This window comes from Podarcis tiliguerta, assembly GCF_965153285.1.
Source record: "Podarcis tiliguerta genome assembly, chromosome: 16".
NCBI lineage: Eukaryota > Metazoa > Chordata > Lepidosauria > Squamata > Lacertidae > Podarcis > Podarcis tiliguerta.
In genome coordinates this window covers 33,951,414-33,969,712 of record NC_139549.1, presented here as the reverse complement: position 1 = coordinate 33,969,712, position 18,299 = coordinate 33,951,414, and the positions used below count along the sequence as shown (strand labels likewise).

General features: G+C 46.5%; 1 protein-coding gene across 2 annotated transcripts in view; it reads right to left on the bottom strand.

The window, feature by feature from the left end:
• GALNT9 (polypeptide N-acetylgalactosaminyltransferase 9) overlaps window positions 1–18,299 on the bottom strand; it is a 197,367-nt gene that overhangs the window by 94,218 nt on the left and 84,850 nt on the right. For both annotated transcript variants that reach the window (XM_083418303.1, XM_083418304.1), the window contains 2 exons: window positions 17,469–17,666; window positions 7,870–7,987 (listed from right to left, as the gene is read on the bottom strand). In XM_083418303.1, coding sequence (XP_083274429.1) covers window positions 7,870–7,987; window positions 17,469–17,666 — 316 coding nt within the window. The remainder of the gene's footprint in view (window positions 1–7,869; window positions 7,988–17,468; window positions 17,667–18,299) is intronic.

The window sequence follows — 18,299 nt, the reverse complement described above, 5'->3', positions numbered from 1 at the left end:
GTATTGTCTGCACTGACAGACAGGAGCTGTCCAGGATCTTGAGACAGCCCTACCAGTGGATACCTGGAGTTGATTCTGGGACCTTTGGTGTGCAGAGCAGAAGCTCCAGCACTGAGCTACAGCCCTTCCTAATCTGGGTCCCACGGTTGGGAAGACTATATTGGGCTTGGATACAGATTTGTGACATTCAGAGATGCTTGCCGTCCAGCATTGCAGTTCACCAGCCTGTGGAAGAGCCAGATGGGTGCATTAGTCATGCGGGCCAAGTGTCTGCACATTTTTACAAACACAGAAGTGACTTGTATGCCTTTAAAACATAATAGGAGACAGTGACCTTTCTTTTAAATAGATGGGATTGATCTGAGTTCACGCTGAGGCTTTCAGAAACTACTACGTTATCAGCTAATGCAACAAAAGGGAGAGTTCAGAGTTTAAATTCAGCATAGGTAAACAGTGAGACTCTTATAAAAGATCGTGGCAGAAAGGGGGACTAATGATAATAATAATAAAGCAACGACTGTTCAAAGGAGCATGAAATCTCTTTATTCTAAAGCAGGAAAACCAAACCAAGAACAAAGCCAAGCCAGTCTACACAAACACACAAACACACACACAAGGGGCTGTGCCCCTGCTCACTCTGCTTGCCACTCCCCTCACATTCACCCCACAGAGGTTCCCTGTTGCAACAACTACACTCACTTTCCACCTTCCTAACCCCATTTCTGAAGCCACTTCTCTCTTCTCTTCATCAGCCCTGAATTGCACCCACATTTTCACCTTCATCCTATTCTGCAGCCCCCTTTGCACATAGACTTCATGCAGACATACGTATATGTATATTTCAGATGAATAGAATCAAGCCTGGTTCCTTGTTCTTGCTTTACTACAGGATAGGGGAACCTGCGTCTCTCCAGATATTGTGGCATCCCTGGGGAGTTGGCATTCAATGAGATATCAAATATATAAAAGGATGTCATATAGAGGAGGGAGAAAGGTTGTTTTCTGCTGCTCCAGAGAAGCGGACACGGAGCAATGGATCCAAACTGCAAGAAAGAAGATTCCACCTAAACATTAGGAAGAACTTCCTGACAGTAAGAGCTGTTCGACAGTGGAATTTGCTGCCAAGGAGTGTGGTGGAGTCTCCTTCTTTGGAGGTCTTTAAGCAGAGGCTTGACAACCATATGTCAGGAGTGCTCTGATGGTGTTTCCTGCTCTGCAGGGGGTTGGACTCGATGGCCCTTGTGGTCTCTTCCAACTCTATGATTCTATGAGATCCGGAGGGCCACAGGTCCCCCACCTTTCATTAGACACATGGCTGGTGCAGAAAAGAGACAGTGTCTTTCTTTTGAGGGTCACAGTTTCCCCACCATGACCTCAAGCACCCCCATCATTTCGCTGGAACTCTACTTTTGTCTCTGGGCCCTTGATCCCTGGTCTTCCAGGTGTGCAGCCAGTTCCACTGTTTATTGACCCTCATGGGCTGGTCTTCTCCTTCCTCCTTGGAGAGGAGCCAAAGATCAGGAGGAGTAAAGGGGGGGGGGAATGCAGCTCATTGCTCCTGATGGCTGGCACACTCCAGCTGATGGAAAGAGCACTTTACTAGGATGATTAACAGCCGCACCATAAAAAGATGGCTCATAAACTCTTTCTATTAGGTCAAATCATAAAGTATGCTTTTAATGTTTGTACGCTCCCTTTTCTAAACAATCAAGGGCATCTGTAGCTTCCGCTAATAAGGGGACTTATATAAGGCTTGTCAGGCACTCTGGTTATTTTTAATGAGTCAGGGGAGTAAATAATCCACAGTTTGTTAGAGCTATTGATTTCTGTCTCTTTAACCCTCTCCAGTTCTGCTTGCCTTTGGACAAGCTCAGGCACGAAAGACTGAAGGGCCATGGTGCAGTCGCAGAGCACATGTTTCGCATGTAGAGTGTCCCACTCCTGGCTCTCACTCAGCAATCAGAGACGGCAGCTTTTGGCACTGAGTGGCACAAGAACATAAGAAGAATCCTGCTGGATCAGACCAGTGGCCCATCTAGTCTAGCTTGCGGTTCTCATGGTAGCCAACCAGATGCCTGTGGGAAGCCTGCAAGCTGGACGTGAGGACAACAACATTCTCCCCATGATGAATAGCTAGTAACTGGCATTCAGAGGCATACTGTCTTCAGCTGTGGAGGAACAACACATCAGTTTGCATTTCTCTGTGCAGCTGGATTTCTTATGGACAGTGCCAATCCTGAATGCAGCGGATTTGTGACCATTATGCTCATTTGCCTTCAGCAGCAGTAAAGCTACTGTGCTGTATGGAAGTGAGAACTGTTTAGTGATGTATGGAAGTGAGAGATGGACCATAAAGAAGGCTGATCGCCGAAGAATTGATGCTTTTGAATTATGGTGCTGGAGGAGACTCTTGAGAGGCCCATGGATTGCAAGAAGATCAAACCTATCCATTCTTAAGGAAATCAGCCCTGAGTGTTCACCGGAAGGACAGATCCTGAAGCTGATGCTCCAATACTTTGGCCACCTCATGAGAAGAGAAGACTCACTAGAAAAGACCCTGATGTTGAGAAAGATGGAGGGCACAAGGAGAAGGGGATGACAGAGGACGAGATAGTTGGACAGTGTTCTTGAAGCTACCAGCATGAGTTTGACCAAACTGCGGGAGGCAGTGGAAGACAGGAGTGCCTGGTGTGCTCTGGTCCATGGGATCACGAAGAGTTGGACATGACTAAACGACTAAACAACAACAAGCAGTAAAGCTCTGCTGGGTGAAATACAATTGCCTCTGGTGTATTTTGGGGGGGAATCCTGCAACATGTTTACATTTTTACTCTGATATTTATAACGTTGGAGTTCAGCTCTGGGTCAATATTAAGTAGAATACATGACACAAGATAGCCTTCATGGCTAGTAGTCACTGATAGCCTCAGCCTCCATGCATTGGTCAAATTGGTTGGTTCTTCTTCCTCAGTTTAATTTCAACTGGAAATCTAGGTTTTGGGGTGTAGGTGGTAGAGCTTTGTATTCAGAAAGTTAGAAATGTTCTTCTAATTCATGAGACTAAATTTACAAAGGGCTAGCAACTTAAAACTGGATCCTTATCAGGGAATGCATTTGGGATCTTCGCCATGTGCTCTGCAACTGAGCATGCTTCCCTATGCACCTGCAGACACATACTGTCCTGACAGCTGGAAAACAACAAAAAAAGCTTATCTGAAATAAATGTTAATGTTTAAAAAGGATTTTGGAGGGTCACCAGGCAATATTCTAATCAGATCAGTCTCATTAATTAGACAGGATTCTCTGATTCCAGTTGATTAAAATTATTTCAACAAAGGTTTGTCAGACATAACAAAACCAAGCAGAAGCCTTCTGTTTTCTCTTCAGCAGGAAAATAATGTTAATTAGGAAAGGCATTTTCAAGCATTATTAAGCATTTGCTAATAATTTTTAGCTCCTATCAGCCTTTGCTTTCTCTTCTCCACTCCCCGTGATATTTTAGCTCTGAACTATTCTTGCATGAGAACCTGAGAAATGCAGCCTTCAGATTAAAGGGAGGAATAAATTGCAATCCCAACCCACACACGCCTGTAGGGCTCTTCAGGGTGGCAGAGCAACTGCACATCCTCACAGTGGCTGAAACAGAAGCTGGAAGCTGGGGAAGCAGGACACCTGGGTCCTCTCTCTGAACCAGCACCCAGGTGGCAGAGCAGTTGAATACAGGTCATGCCCAAAGTTGCCAAGCTACACCAGTGAGTCTGGCTCAGAATCCAATGGATCCCAGACCAGATTCACCTCACAAGACTGGCAATAGATTCACCCATGTTCAGTACTGAAACCATCCTAGTCTTTAATACTAGCATTGCAGTTTGCAGCCACAATGGGACTAACGAAATTGGGGATGCTTCTGAAATTCTCCGCATCAGATTTTTGGAGTGTCTGCCCTTGTGCCAGGATCTGCTGGGTAGGTGTACAGTTCACCCAGTGGCAAACCTTTGAGGTTCAGGCGGCATCCTGGATGAAGACCTGAGGGCCACATGGAGACGTTTGGTGGGCTGCATTTGACCCTCGGGGGCCTGAGGTTCCCTACTATTGGTATACAGCACAATACTTTTAATCTCAAGGTCACAGGTTCAAGCCCCACATTGGGCAAAAAGTTTCCCGCATTACAGGGGGTTGGACTAGATGGCCCTTGTGGCCCCTTCTAACTCTATGAAAACTGTGGGATGTGAAACAAGTACAACATCCCTGGAGTGGACATAAAAGGGGATGTCTGGACCAGCCAGTTGGAACTTCCTGTTTCTCCTAAGCTGGAACAGACTTCCTCTGCATGTGACTAGAGGTGGGCGTGGCCTCACCTGTGCAGGTAACAAAAGCATAGGACTGGCCGCCATCTCTTTCTTTCTGACTACATTCATCGAAGAAGCAACATCTGCTTAGCCTAAGATGCTCTCTTGGCTTCCAGTCAAGAGAAGACAAAGGCGCTGTCTCCTTATGGGACAGTTTCCAGGTATATTAAGCTAAGTCTGCCTTCTGGGATCCAATTGTGAACAGAATGTGTGAGTAAACTCTTTTTATACTTTTATAGAAGACTGTGTCATGTGTTATCTTTTTATGAGGGACTGAATGGGGAATGACCAAAAGGAAATTTATTATAGAGGCTTTTGCGAGTCTGAGCAAATGCATCCGCTGTATAAGTTTAAAAAGGGGAATGTTACTCTGCTAAATTGTGGAACTTATTAACACAAGTTGGAAAGGATATAATCAAACAATATATCTTCTCCTGCATCCCTGAACATTCCCACAAAAACTACATCTATGAAGCTCCCTCTTCCAATCCACCTTTGTGGGCCAACTTAAATCAGGCTGAATGCTATAGGTCCTCTTCCCTAGCTATAGTCAGCCAAGACCTAACTTAGGGCTCCTGATTCCAGATTGCTGTTAGGGGTCATCACTATCAGGCATCTGCTAAAGTCCATACCACATTGGTGATAATCTCAAAAGCCCTCTAGTCCCCCCCCCTCTCTCTCTCTCATATTGGAAGACCTAGGAGAACCAGCACTCTGGGAAGTAGAACTGATTAGGCTGAGAAAGGCTATCAAGCTGATGAGCAGCACCAACAGTGGCAAAGGGGAGTAGAACCCCACCATAGCATGCATCCTGCCCATGTCCCTCCCCCAAAAACCTGGGGGGTTCATACCCACCTGCTGCCCAGCCCTAAGTACCAAAACATAACCTATCGTTTAATGCAGGCATAGGCAAACTCCGCCCCCCCCAGATGTTTGGGACTACAATTCCCATCATCCCTGACCACTGGTCCTGTTAGCTAGGGATGATGGGAATTGTAGTCCCAAACATCTGGAGGGCTGGAATTTGCCTATGCCTGGTTTAATGTGCCACAGCCTACTTCTTTAAAAGTGCTGACCACTGATACATCATCCTGCTACCTTCAAGGAGACATTTAGCAGCAGCTCTGAGAAAAAAAGTCACAGCAAGCAATCTTGAATATGCTAAGCCCGGTCTACGCCAGGGAGTTGGATGAAAGCTGACAGGCGCCAAATTTAGCTGCTCCGACTCTCTGGCAGCAATTTGAGAGTCAGATGCATCCAGCCACATTCTCCAGAGGCATTTGCCCCAACTGTTTCTATGATGCTGCTAGAGCCCAGAACCAGTCCCTCTGGAACAGCCCTCTGCTCAACGTCTACTTTTCAGCACAGTTGCATCTTCCAGGGCTCCAGGGCTTGGCTTTTGCTCACTAATTATGTATCAGCCGTTGGCTGCTGTGCCAGGCATCTACAGTCATGCACACCTCAAGGTAGCTGCCCATCTAGAAGTAATTCTCTCGGTGCAAGTAGGACCGGGGGGAGAACTGCAGAGTTGCACACGCATCTGCACGCAAAGCATCCCGTTCATTTCCGCTGTAGGGAATGCAGGCCCCCCTCACCCCCCACATTAAGAAAGGAGCTGTCAGAAAAGTGCTACGTGAGGTTCTCAGGATTCTTAGAGCCCCAGGTTGTCTCTTCCTGTCAGAGACCGCTGGTGGGAAATTTACCACTTGAGTTTAGATATCTTTCTTTTTCATAGTGTAACACCGCCTGCCAAAAGACCACACAGTTTTCTGTAGTATATTGGTTCCTTCCCTATAACCTTACACTTCTTTCTCTGTCTCGGTCTTTCCCTTTCCTGGCTCACCACTGTGCTTACCAACCCAGACATGGTTCCATATCCTTCTCTGCACCTTCCTCCTTCATTGGAATCCTTCTGTTTTATGACCTATTTTCTTCACTGTTTTCCTTTCCTTTCTTCTCATTCTTTCCTCATACTGCAAAGCCTCTACCAATCCATTCCCAGTCTCTGTTCCTAGAGCCTTGGGACCTTTCCTCACTGCTGCTGCTGCATCCTGATGTTTATGCAGATGCTGGGAGCATCTGGGGAATCCTCTCGCTTCACTGTCATCACATCACTTCCAGCCAGCCTGCTTCTTCATTGGGTTGGGCCAGAGGAGAAGCAATGGGGATGGCAGCGGTAGCCTCTTCATTTCCCCACCAGCTGCTATCAGGAGGTTCCTTGGGTAGAAACTGGAGTGGCTTTTTTTTTTTAGAAAGGTTAACCCAAAGATTTTTTTTTCAGCTCATCAAAAACAAGACACCAAAATTCTATAATCTTTCTACATGTCCACCACATATGATACATGTCTCCATTACTTTCCCCACACTTCCAACAGTTGTTTGCTATGTTTTTGTACATCTTTGAGAGCTTTGATGGGGTTAGATACCACCTATATTGCATCTTTAACATGTTTTCTTTAATGTTATAACAAGCCGTAAACTTCATAGTTGTTTTCCAGAAGTTTTCCCATTCATTCAGCATCATAGGGTGTCCAATATCTTGAGCACATCTAATCATAACTGCCTTAACCTCCTCCTCCTTGACTTCCTAGTCAAGGAGTCGTCGGTACATCTTTGATATTATCTTCGTATTATTATTCACTATTTCCTTCTCAAATTTAGAGGGTTCGATAGCAAATCCATTCCTCTTATACTGTTTAAATGTCTCATAGAGTTGATGATATTCCAGCCAGGCTGGTGATATTCCAGCCAGCTGTTGTGCGGCTGCCATCGTATGGAAAGCTAGGAGGGAACATATCCTGGACAACAGTTCCTGAGATCCTGAAAGACTCCGCTGACACAGACTAGTCACTGAACTCCTCTTGACCCCAAGTAACTATAATAGTTCTTTGTTAATAGCTGAGACATTGCCTGGATAGCAACAGGATTTACTGACTTTTGATTTCTGGGTTGTAAGGTCAGCTGATGATTCCGGCTCTTGCCTCTTGTTCAGTGTCTGCCCCCTGACCCATTTCTGGCAGTATCATGTGAACCAATCTATATTTCCCATTTTAGGTGCATGGAGCCTCTGTCTGGCACCTCCTTGTTATGTTTGGTCCCTAATTATCATTCCAAGGAGCTCAGGGAAGCACACAGAGCTGTTCTGCTCTAACCTCACAACATTCCTTGCAAGGTAGAGATAGTGACTTGCCCAAGTGAGTTTTACAGGTGATCAGTAAATGGGATCTTGGCTTTCTCAGTTGAAACCCACGACCACTCTGATGTCTCACAGTCTGTTTCTAGACAGATTTATTTGGAACTGATCCCCCCTGACTCCAGTCCCATTTACTCCCTAGCTTCATGCTGTGCTTGCGATTGCCACCATAAAGCAATTGAAACAGTCAATGGTCAAGCGGGCTCAAATAATGAGTTAACACCGAAAGGCCTCATCCAAGCAAGGCTAAATCATTAAGCCGAGAGCTCTTATCTCTTCAAGCCCTACTTGATCTACAGTCCACAAAGCCAATAATGTGTCACTCACCCTCATACCAAGTTCAATGTTTTCTCCCCCATAAACTTCCATTCCAGGGTCAAGAAGGCCGATCTCACCAAAGTACTCTCTGTCCACCACAAACGAACAACCAATCATGGCTGGTGTCCTGTTGATGAGGGGAAACAAGGACAAACGAAGGACAAAGGGTTCAAACAATGCACCTCTGGAAGAGCAGCAGCAGCAGCAACAGCAACAACAACAATTTATGCAATTTATATACAGCCCTTTATCAAAAGATCCCAGAGCGATGTACAACATTGAAAACACATTACAGAACATCAATGATAAAACAATATACTTCTTACTATGTTTTTACCTCCCCTCGACACTTTCACAGGCTATTGATTAATAGCCATAGGCCTGGGTAAAGAGGAAAATTTTTGCCTGGCTTCTAAAGACATGTAATGAAGGCGCCAGACAAGCCTCTCTGGGGAGAGCATTCCACAATCGGGGAGCCACCACAGAAAAGGCCCGTTCTAAGAAAGGAGGGGCATATTCACACAAACCCACGTCACACCATGTGATGTCAAAATGAACTTCATATCCATGCATCATCCATCCATCCACCCCCCACCCCCCCAGTCAATGTGAGTTCGCAAAAACCTAACTCTAGATCTGAAAGGGCTATGGCTCAGGAGTAGATAATCTGCTTTGTAAGCAGGAGGTCTCAAGTTCAATCCAGGGCTGGGAAAGACAACCTGCATAGAGAGCTGCTGCCAACTAGTTTAGACAATGGCACTGAGCTAGATGGCAGCTTCCTATATTCCATTGCAATGTGAAAACAGTGCAGTCCTTCCCATGTCTATTCAGAAGGAAGTTAAATTGACTTGCTACAATGTAAGTGAGTTTAGGACAGGCGTCAGCAAACTTTTTCAGCAGGGGGATGGTCCACTGTCCCTCAGACTTTGGGGGGGGGGGGGCAGACTATATTTTGAAGGGGGGAAATGAACAAATTCCTATGCTCCACAAATAACCCAGAGATGCATTTTAAATAAAAACACACATTCTACTCAGGTAAAAACACCAGGCAGGCCCCACAAATAACCCAGAGATGCATTTTAAATAAAAGGACACATTCTACTCATGTAAAAACATGCTGATTCCCAGACCATTCACGGACTGGATTTAGAAGGCGATTAGGCCAGATCGAGCCCCTGGGCCTTAGTTTGCCTACCCATGGTTTAGATTAGAAGGTCCTGGCAGCTCCTTCAGAGGCTACAGCCTCTCTATCCAAATACAAGCCACTGTGATACAGTTGGGGAGAGAGCATTGCTGAGAAGAAGAAGAGAAGAAGAAGAAGAAGAAGAAGAAGAAGAAGAAGAAGAGTAGTTTGGATTTGATATCCCGCTTTATCACTACCCGAAGGAGTCTCAAAGCGGCTAACATTCTCCTTTCCCTTCCTCCCCCACAACAAACACTCTGTGAGGTGAGTGAGGCTGAGAGACTTCAGAGAAGTGTGACTAACCCAAGGTCACCCAGCAGCTGCATGTGGAGGAGTGGGGAAGCAAACCCGGTTCACCAGATTACGAGTCCACCGCTCTTAGCCACTACACCATGCTGGCTCTCTAAGAGGACATGTTTAGCATATAGAAGGTCCTGGGTGCAATCTTTAGCATCCTTAGCTTTTTTGAAAAAGAACAGACAGATAGCAGGTGACAGGAGAGGATAGCTACCTGAGACCCTGACTGTGATTTGGTTTGTGTATTGTTTTGGAAAGCACAAGTTACATAGGTACATCAGCCCTTGAACTCAAACAGAATTTAATTTCTTCTCTATCCCTACTCTGAAGAGAGAGGCTCCAAAAGAGAACTACGAAAATGCCAACACAGCCCTTGTAAACAGCCAGCCTTCGTCCAAAAACAATGAGAGCATTAGAGCCCCATTACCCCTTTATTCAAGCAATGATTCAATTCATTCCTTTATTAGATGTCGGTTGTAAAACTTCCCCTAATGGAACTTTATTACCGCCTTTAAAAATAAAAAGAAGGAAAGAAAGAAAGAAAAGAACAGCAGCTTTCTTACCAGGGAAGTAATATTTTACCAACATGCAGCAAACATTCTAATCAATTTGCCTTGTGTTTAATAATAATAAAAAATGCACGGAGGACTGATAAATTGAATCAGAGACCAAGTCTATTGTGGCTTGTAATGACAATAAAAATAATAATGATCAAGCAAAGTTCTGAAATAAACTTCAATGGATACAAAAGGATGCTGCAATCTGGCTCATCTTGTGTGTTTATATCTGACGCCTGGTGTTGCTCCTGCTTGAAAATGGAGCACGAAAGAAAACCAGCAATACTTCAATAATTCAATGGGACTTACTCACAGATAAGTATTTACAGAATTGCTGCCCAAGGCTGGAAGACAAGGATAGAAACCCGTGGCCCTCCAGATGTGGTAGAGTATCCCTCTTTTCAACCCTGACAACTGGGCATGCTGGCAAGGGTTTTGCCTCTCATCATTACCCCTGCTCCAAGCCAAGCCTAAATCATTTTGGCTAAATCATTTTGGGAGTCATGGTTATCTTGTTCTTCTGATTTCAGTGGGACTTAAACACAGCATTCACTGGGCTGAGGACTGTCACCCTGCAATCTGGGGTATCTGCTGCTGCTGCAGCAGTTGTGGATGATAATCCCCATTTGCAAAATGCCTTTCCTGACAAGGTGTGTCTCCCTGCCTCATTATTGACTATTGACCATTATTGACATAATGACATAAAGAAGAAGAAGTTGTTGTTGTTCCTAGTCTTTGGCCAAGCAGGAATTGTGAGCTTCTGCTTTCCCCTCCTTGGTGGTGGGATATCCCATGAAAGGGATCAACAGGGACGTGCTTCTCTCCATAGATCCACATGGGAGCTGAGGGCCACTGGCGAAGCTTCAAGCTTCGGGGGGGGGGCAGAGAGCAGGGGAGGGCGTGGCTGGCACGCATCCCCGGGGCATGGTGCGCCGCCTGTGGGGGCATGATGCCCAGCATGGGGGGGGGGCAGCCGCAATAACACCCCACCAAGATTGTGCCGCCGGGGGCGGTGTGCTCCCCCTGCACCTCCGTTCCTCTGCCAGTGGTGAGGGCTATAGCACTCCCTAATTTGGCTACCCAATGCCAAGTCAAACTCACCTTGGCATTGTTGTTGTGGCCTATTTTTAACCCCCCAAAACATTGGATTTACCAATATGTCCTGATGGAGGTGGATTCGTGGTGCCTGGGCATACAAGGAAGGGCTGCAGCTCAGTGGTGCAGCATCTGCTTTGCATTCACATGGCCCCATGTTCAGTCTGGATCAAATTGCTCCCACATCCCAAGAGGTCTAGGAAAACATGTCTGAGTCGTCATTGTCAAGGGTGAGAGGGAAGTCAGAAGTGTCTACCTGCACAGCCATAATCAATCAAACAGAATCTATTTTGTTTATAATCACTCTTTCTCATCCAGCTAGTAGTGAGAGGAAGACAGAGACAGGGAGCGAGAGAATGAAAGAGAGAGGGGGAAAGGTGATTAATGCTGGCCAAACTGCTTTTGGATAATCTGATGGGCTGGCCGATGGGTGCAGAGCATTATCAAGAAGTGTATCAGCAAGGGGACTTCTAACGCTGGAACAATGAAATGGCTTTTGGTTTTGGCAGGGCTGGAGCTTTCCAAGTGCTACACTGCAAATGGATATTGTTGTACTGGGGCGGGGGAGAGATTGTGCAGTCAATCTGTGTAAATTACTTTAAGATGTTCTTCAGTGAGCACAGCTTGAGATCCTCTGGAGCAGTGGGAATGCTGCTGTCCAACGTGGCAAAGACAAAAGTGGTGAGCTAGAGTTGCCCTTGTGCTATTGGTGACTTTGCATCTTCCCACAATATTTCTCCAATGAAAATAGAAACACCCTAAGGAAAGGTGGGACATTCTGGGATCAAATCAGAAACCAAGACAGTTTCTATAAATCCAGGACTGTCCCTGGGAAATAGGGAAACTTTGAGGGTCTGATAATGTCCTCAATGGGATAATATACTTGGTCTTTATTAGTTCTTGAGTGTGAAGAAACCAGCACACCTTGCTCTTGACAGACAGGGCGTGGGAATAGATGGATCATAGGTGTGATCTATTCTGACAGATCTTGTCTCCCCTAATGCCTTAATCTAATCTGACAATCCGGGAGGAGGGGGGAAATTGGCCTGCCATCTGTCTCTTTTGCTGCTCAAACACCGGTATGATTTTATTTCCCAGATGTCTTTACAGAGGAGGAGGAGGGGAGAGAAGTAACTTCTGATTAGAATCAAAGTGACACAAATCCACACCCACACCACTGAAGTCAAAAGGATGTCAAGAGAGTCGACGAGACGTCAACAAAGACTTAATATGCACCAAAAAAACAACAACTGAGTTTTCTCAGGCCATTGAAGCAGGGAGAGCTTGCAAGAGGCTGGGCAGAAAGACGGCGTGTTTCACTGCAAACTCATTTCGATAAATTAGAGAATGTCAAAACACACTTTGCGGAGATGGCGGAATACTTGCGTGTGGCACCTTGATGGAGCATCACCTGCCTCGTTCTATGGTACATTAAGCAATCGGCGAGAAACGTATGGGTTGTTTTAACAGGCCACTACTGCTGGGATAAGGAGATAAAAATTCAAGGCAGAGGCGAGCCTGACTGGAGACAGGTGACTAATGGCTCCAGGAGGTGTTGATAATGGAATGCAACAGAGCAGTCCATCAATAGGCAGAGCAGGTGAGTGGGGAGGGAAGCAGCCCGATGGACAATTAGGCCTCCCTGTCTAGCCTCTGAGGCTGCTTTGGGTAAACCATTTATGGTGTATGATATCAGGTGTGGGGCAGCTAAAGATGCAGCTAGGGTGAAAGGTGGACTGTGGAGCCGGCAAAGTCCCAGCACTTGGGAACTGCCGACTAGCAGCTGATTGTTGCGGCTTGCAAGTGCATGGCCTTGAATCAACCAATCATCAGGATTTGCAAAACATGGTGCAGACTATCAATGACTACTGTTAGGAATTTTTTCCACTTGGCAAATTGGCACTGGCCATTTGGTTTTTCGCCTACCTTGTAGCAAATCGTCACAATTCCTTTGGTCTTGGTGGTTAGGCATTGGTAGGGGTATTGTTATGTAGATGTGTTGGGGGGGGAGGAGTGCCATCACCTCCCCCAAATATTGAAGGGTAGTCCGGTAAAGGATTCCCGGGGGGGGGGGGGCGTGGTCTCGTCCGAAGCCTATGGAGGCCAGGGCCTAAAGCGCCCCCCCGAGCGGTGACCCTGGGGGAGTGCCTAGTTGATGTGCATCAGCAGGGCTCCCCCTGCTGGTGTTAACCCTTCCCGGTCTTCAAGCAAACAGGCTGAAGCCGGATAGTCAGATGGGACCAACGCCTAAGCCGCTCTTACCTGTAACCAATAAAGTTGTGGCCAATTTTAGCCCATTAACCTTAATCAATGGTGTCACGTGTCGTTATTTCTACTGGGGGAGGCGGGAACTCACCACGCAACTAGCAGCTGATTGTTGAGGCTTGCAAGTGCATAGCCTTGAATCAACCAATCATCAAGATTTGCAAAACATGGTGCAGACTATGCAGACTATGGTGGTCATGTTCTATCTTTCCTATCGGAGGCAGTGCAGTGGTACCTTGGGTTACATACGCTTCAGGTTACAGACTCCGCTAACCCAGAAATAGTGCTTCAGGTTAAGAACTTTGCTTCAGGATGAGAACAGAAATCGTGCTCCGGTGGTGCAGCGGCAGCGGGAGGCCCCATTAGCTAAAGTGGTGATTCAGGTTAAGAATGGACCTCCGGAACGAATTAAGTACTTAACCCGAGGTACCACTGTTTGCCCCTGAATGCCTGTTGCTAGGAATCACAGGTGGGAAGAGTTGCTGTTGCAGTCAGGTTGGCCACAGGCATGCGGTTGGCCACTATGCAAACACGCCTAGATGGGCTGTTGGCTTGATTCAGCAGGCTTTTTTATGTTCTTCAAGTCTTATGCCACTGAGTGCCAAAGTCTGCCATCTCTGCGTGGCAGGGAGTGTGAACAAGGAATCCAGCACATCATGGGGCTCTGCCTGCTTAGCTTCACTCCCAGATCCTATGGCTTTGTGAACTTCTGGCTTGACGTTTCGCAGTGAGGAATGAAAAGGGGATGGGTTTTTTTGTGGGGGGGAGTTACTACTTGGAGGCAAAAGTAGTGACAGCGCCTTCTCGGCAGTGGCACCCTCCCATCGGATGTCAAGAAGATAAAGAACTACACAACTTTTAGAAGACATCTGAAGGCAGCCCTGTATCGGGAAGTTTTTAATGTTTGGTGGTTTATTATGTTTTTATATTTTGCTGGAAGCAGCCCTGAGTGGCTGGGAGAACACAGTCAGATAGGTGGTGTATAAATAATAAAATGATTGTTTTTATTACCTCATTTGACTTCTTTTTCAAAAAGTTTTTGCTGTTCCACAAGTGGCACAGTGGAGTCACAGCTCCCTGCCCCTGCCCACCCTGTGCTTTTCAGCATGTTGCTACCGCATGATGTAAGCATGTTCCAAGGGCCATGTAATCACAGAATGGGAAGGTCTTAATGCTGGTGGTGGCCAAACCAAAAGAGGTGGTAGGGGAAAAACACCACTAAACGGCATATATCCCTTGAAAATGTTGCTGACTTTCACTATCCACACACGCACACAAATCACTGAAATGCCTCCCCGTTGCTACTTCAATTCACAGTTTGTGAATATGGGGATTTCATCTCAGCCCAACTTCACAAACTTTATCAATCATCAGCACCATCTGCCAATGTGCATGGTGATGTACAGAACAAATGCAACCCTCCATCCCAAGAAGCCTGCAATGTAAAAGAGAAGGCAATAAAGGGAGGAGTGTGGATAATGGAGGTACAGGTAAAATGGAAAATAATACGTGGTCTGTGGCAACACAGAATCCCAACAGTAAGCAGGAGCTATTCAGAAGAGAAGAGGGGTGTGTGTGTGTGTGTGTGTGTGTGTGTGTGTGTGTGTCTGTGTGTGTGTGTGTGTGTGTGTGTGTGTGACAGAGAGAGAGAGAGAGAGAAAGAAACCAAAGATTAAGTTGGTGTAGTCTCTGCTTCCCTGGCCACTGGAATCAATAGCAAAACATTCCCAGTGCATAGATGTATCTCCACAGTGACAATGAAATAGTGGCTGCTCTTTGAAAGGGGAAGGAGAAAAGCTGGCCAGGTTTATCAAGGGACATTCAGATTTCCTGAGCAATTACCTGCCTGCATATTGAGGCTTCACAAAGAGCAGGAGGTCCCCGATAACAGACGTGCACCGCTTGAAGATAAATAAAATGAATGCTGTCGCGTCCCTCTGTTTCGCAGCGATAAGAGGAAAAGTAAGGCTAAAGCCCAATTTGCATCATTTATGAACCTTTGCTCAGGCGTGGGGTTGCCTCTAATGGGGAAAGGAGGAGGGAACCATGCGCGTGAGAACACACACAGAGAGGGAGGGAGGGTGGTATGAAACGTCTGCAGCTCCTGAATTTGCAAACTATGAATCAGGGGGAGGGCCTTTGAAAGAGAAAAACAGCTGTCAGGAGGGGAGGAGCTTCACCCATTTCCACAGCCACTGCTTTCCTTCTGGATCTCCTCCCCCAGGCTGCTTTACCCCTTGAGATGAACATATATATGTGCATAGCTGCATTTTGGTCCACATATTGCTTCAGGGAGTACAAATTAGGTAGATGCACACTAAAAAGCAAAAAAACCTGTATGGATTTCTTCTCTAGCCCTATTGACTTCCCAGCCAAGATGTGAGTGGGACAGAGTGGCCAGCAGAAAGGTCGCAGAAGAAAGGTTGCTTTTTGTGGGGTACGTGAGGAAGATGCCGTCAGTGGGGCTCCATTCTGTGTGAGCCCACATACTCATCATTGGTGCTTATTTCCTTCCTTCCTTCCTTCCTTCCTTCCTTCCTTCCTTCCTTCCTTCCTCTGTCCCTAAGCCACACAGCTGCTCAAAAGAAGGCAGGACAGGTGGAGGAAGCAGCTCCAGTTCCTGAGTCTTCTTACTGCATGGAGAGGGCAAGTGATCAGGCGGTAGGAGTAGCGAATATGAGAGGGAAGGGCCATAGCTCAGTGGTAGATCATCTGTCTTCCATGCAGAAGGTCCCAGGTTCAATCCATGGCACCTCCAGGTGGGACTGTGAATGTCCATGGTCTGATACCTTGGAAAGCCACTGCCAGTCAGTGTGGAAAACACTGAGCTAGCTGGACCACTGGCCTGACTCAGTATGAGGCAGTTTCTTAACGTCAGTGTGGGTGATACTGAGCTACGGGGACCACTGGATGGGCTTAGCCTAAGGCAGCTTCCTAGGTTCCTATGAGGATCACAACCAAGGGGCCCTAGGGGTCAGTGATGGGCCTTCTGAAGGAATACACACCTCAATAGGTAAAGGTAAAGGGATCATTAGGTCCAGTCGTGGCCGAGTCTGGGGTTGCAGCGCTCATCTCGCTTTATTGGCCGAGGGAGCCGGCGTACAGCTTCCGGGTCATGTGGCCAGCATGACTAAGCCGCTTCTGGCAAACCAGAGCAGCGCACAGAAACACCGTTTACCTTCCCACTAGAGCGGTACCTATTTATCTACTTGCACTTTGACGTGCTTTGAAACTGCTAGGTTGGCAGGAGCTGGGACTGAGCAATGGGAGCTCACCCTGTTGCGGGGATTCGAACCGCGACCTTCTGATCGGCAAGTCCTAGGCTCTGTGGTTTAACCCATAGCGCCACCCACATCCCTTCTGAAGGAGTAGGAACCCAGTAATGCCTGCTGGAAGTCTGGGTGCAAGTCAGCTTGGACAAGAGAGATTTTGCATGGGTTAAGGCAGATAGAATTTGGGGCATCCAGATTCCTAGACTATCCTTGTACCTGTACTTTTAACGTCTTGAGCTGACCTCTGTATCTGCTATTAGACTGATATGGTTGCATTCTTTTACAGCTTCCTGCTCCTCTCACACTTTTCTCTTGGACCTTACTATGAGAGGTCAACTTGGAGCTAGTATGGCTGCCTTTGTTCTTCTCCAGATTGGCTAGTTAGGTTAGAAACTTTTCTATCCAACGTATGTATTTCCTACTATAAACTACTTCATTGTTTTCTTACTCTGCAAGCATGTAATGTGGGATTGCAACAAGTCTACTCTTTCGCTCAGTTGGTTAGAGTGTAGTGCTGATAACGGCAAGGTTGCAGGTTCGATCCCTTTAGGCATTGGGTCAGATGGTCCTCAGTGTCCCTTCCAACTCTACAATTCTATGATTCTACGATTCTTTAACCAAGATTCACTAGCAAAAATGCCTCTCACTCTGCATACGAAAGGGTTCCAACCAGTAACTGGACCCAGCTATCCCAATAATGCCTAGACAGAATGCTGCGCTGACACCAGCTCTGAAAGTAGCACAAGGACTCGGCCAACTCAGAACAGTGGTGTGTGGTTGATGCATCTGATGGGGTGGCTTAAATTCCTCAAGGCACACAACACCCCCTCTCATGGCATGCAGTGTTGTTTTTGTGGGAAGTGGTCACCAAGATCAGCCCTTGGGATTAAGGAACTTTCAGCAGTAAAGCAGCAATGGTATGAAATTGCAGAAAGTCACCTGATGGGTGCAGACTCGTCCCCCTTGTCCAGCCAGTCTTGCGGTGGGATTATGTACATACACCAGAGCCCCCAGTTGTAGCCATGAGCTGCATTGGCGTATTGCTGCACTTCAAACGTGTTGTACTTTATGTTGTCAATAGCTGGAAGGATGATCCGTTTCCTGTCTTCTTTGATGCGGGTAAGTGCCGGCTCCACCCTGTAAACAAACAATATTTGTTCCTGTTTTTCTTTTTCTTTTTAAGAAGAGTATTTTGTTGAGAATAAATAGAACCGAAATTAATGCTCCCAATTCACCCCCATATGGAATATTGATGGCCACCAACTTGGAAGGCTTTACAAGAGGATTAGACAAATTCATGGAGCAAAAAGGATATCAGCGGCTTTGTTCTTCCTCTACTTTTGAAGACACTATGCCTCAAAACACCTATTGCTGGGAATCACAAGTGGGGAGAGAGAGGTTGTGCTCAGAACCTACTAGCTGCCTTCCCCTGGGCATCTGGTTGGCTGCTGTGGAACAAGATGCTGGACTTGATTATCCTTACCTTATCCAGCAGCCTCTTCTTATGTTCTCTTGAAGTCAACTATTATTTCTTAAAAAAATAAGCGAACAAATCAATCTTGAATATATCCATGAACAGGGCTGTTGGACATGAGCAGGGAACCTGTAGATATTCAGATGTTCATAGAATCAATTGTACAATTGGAAGAGACCTTGAGGAACATGTTGGACACCAACTCATAAGAACATAGGAAGAACCTTCTATGATCAGGCCAATGACCCATCTAGTCCAGCATCCTGTACTCACAGTGGCCAACCCAATGACTGTGG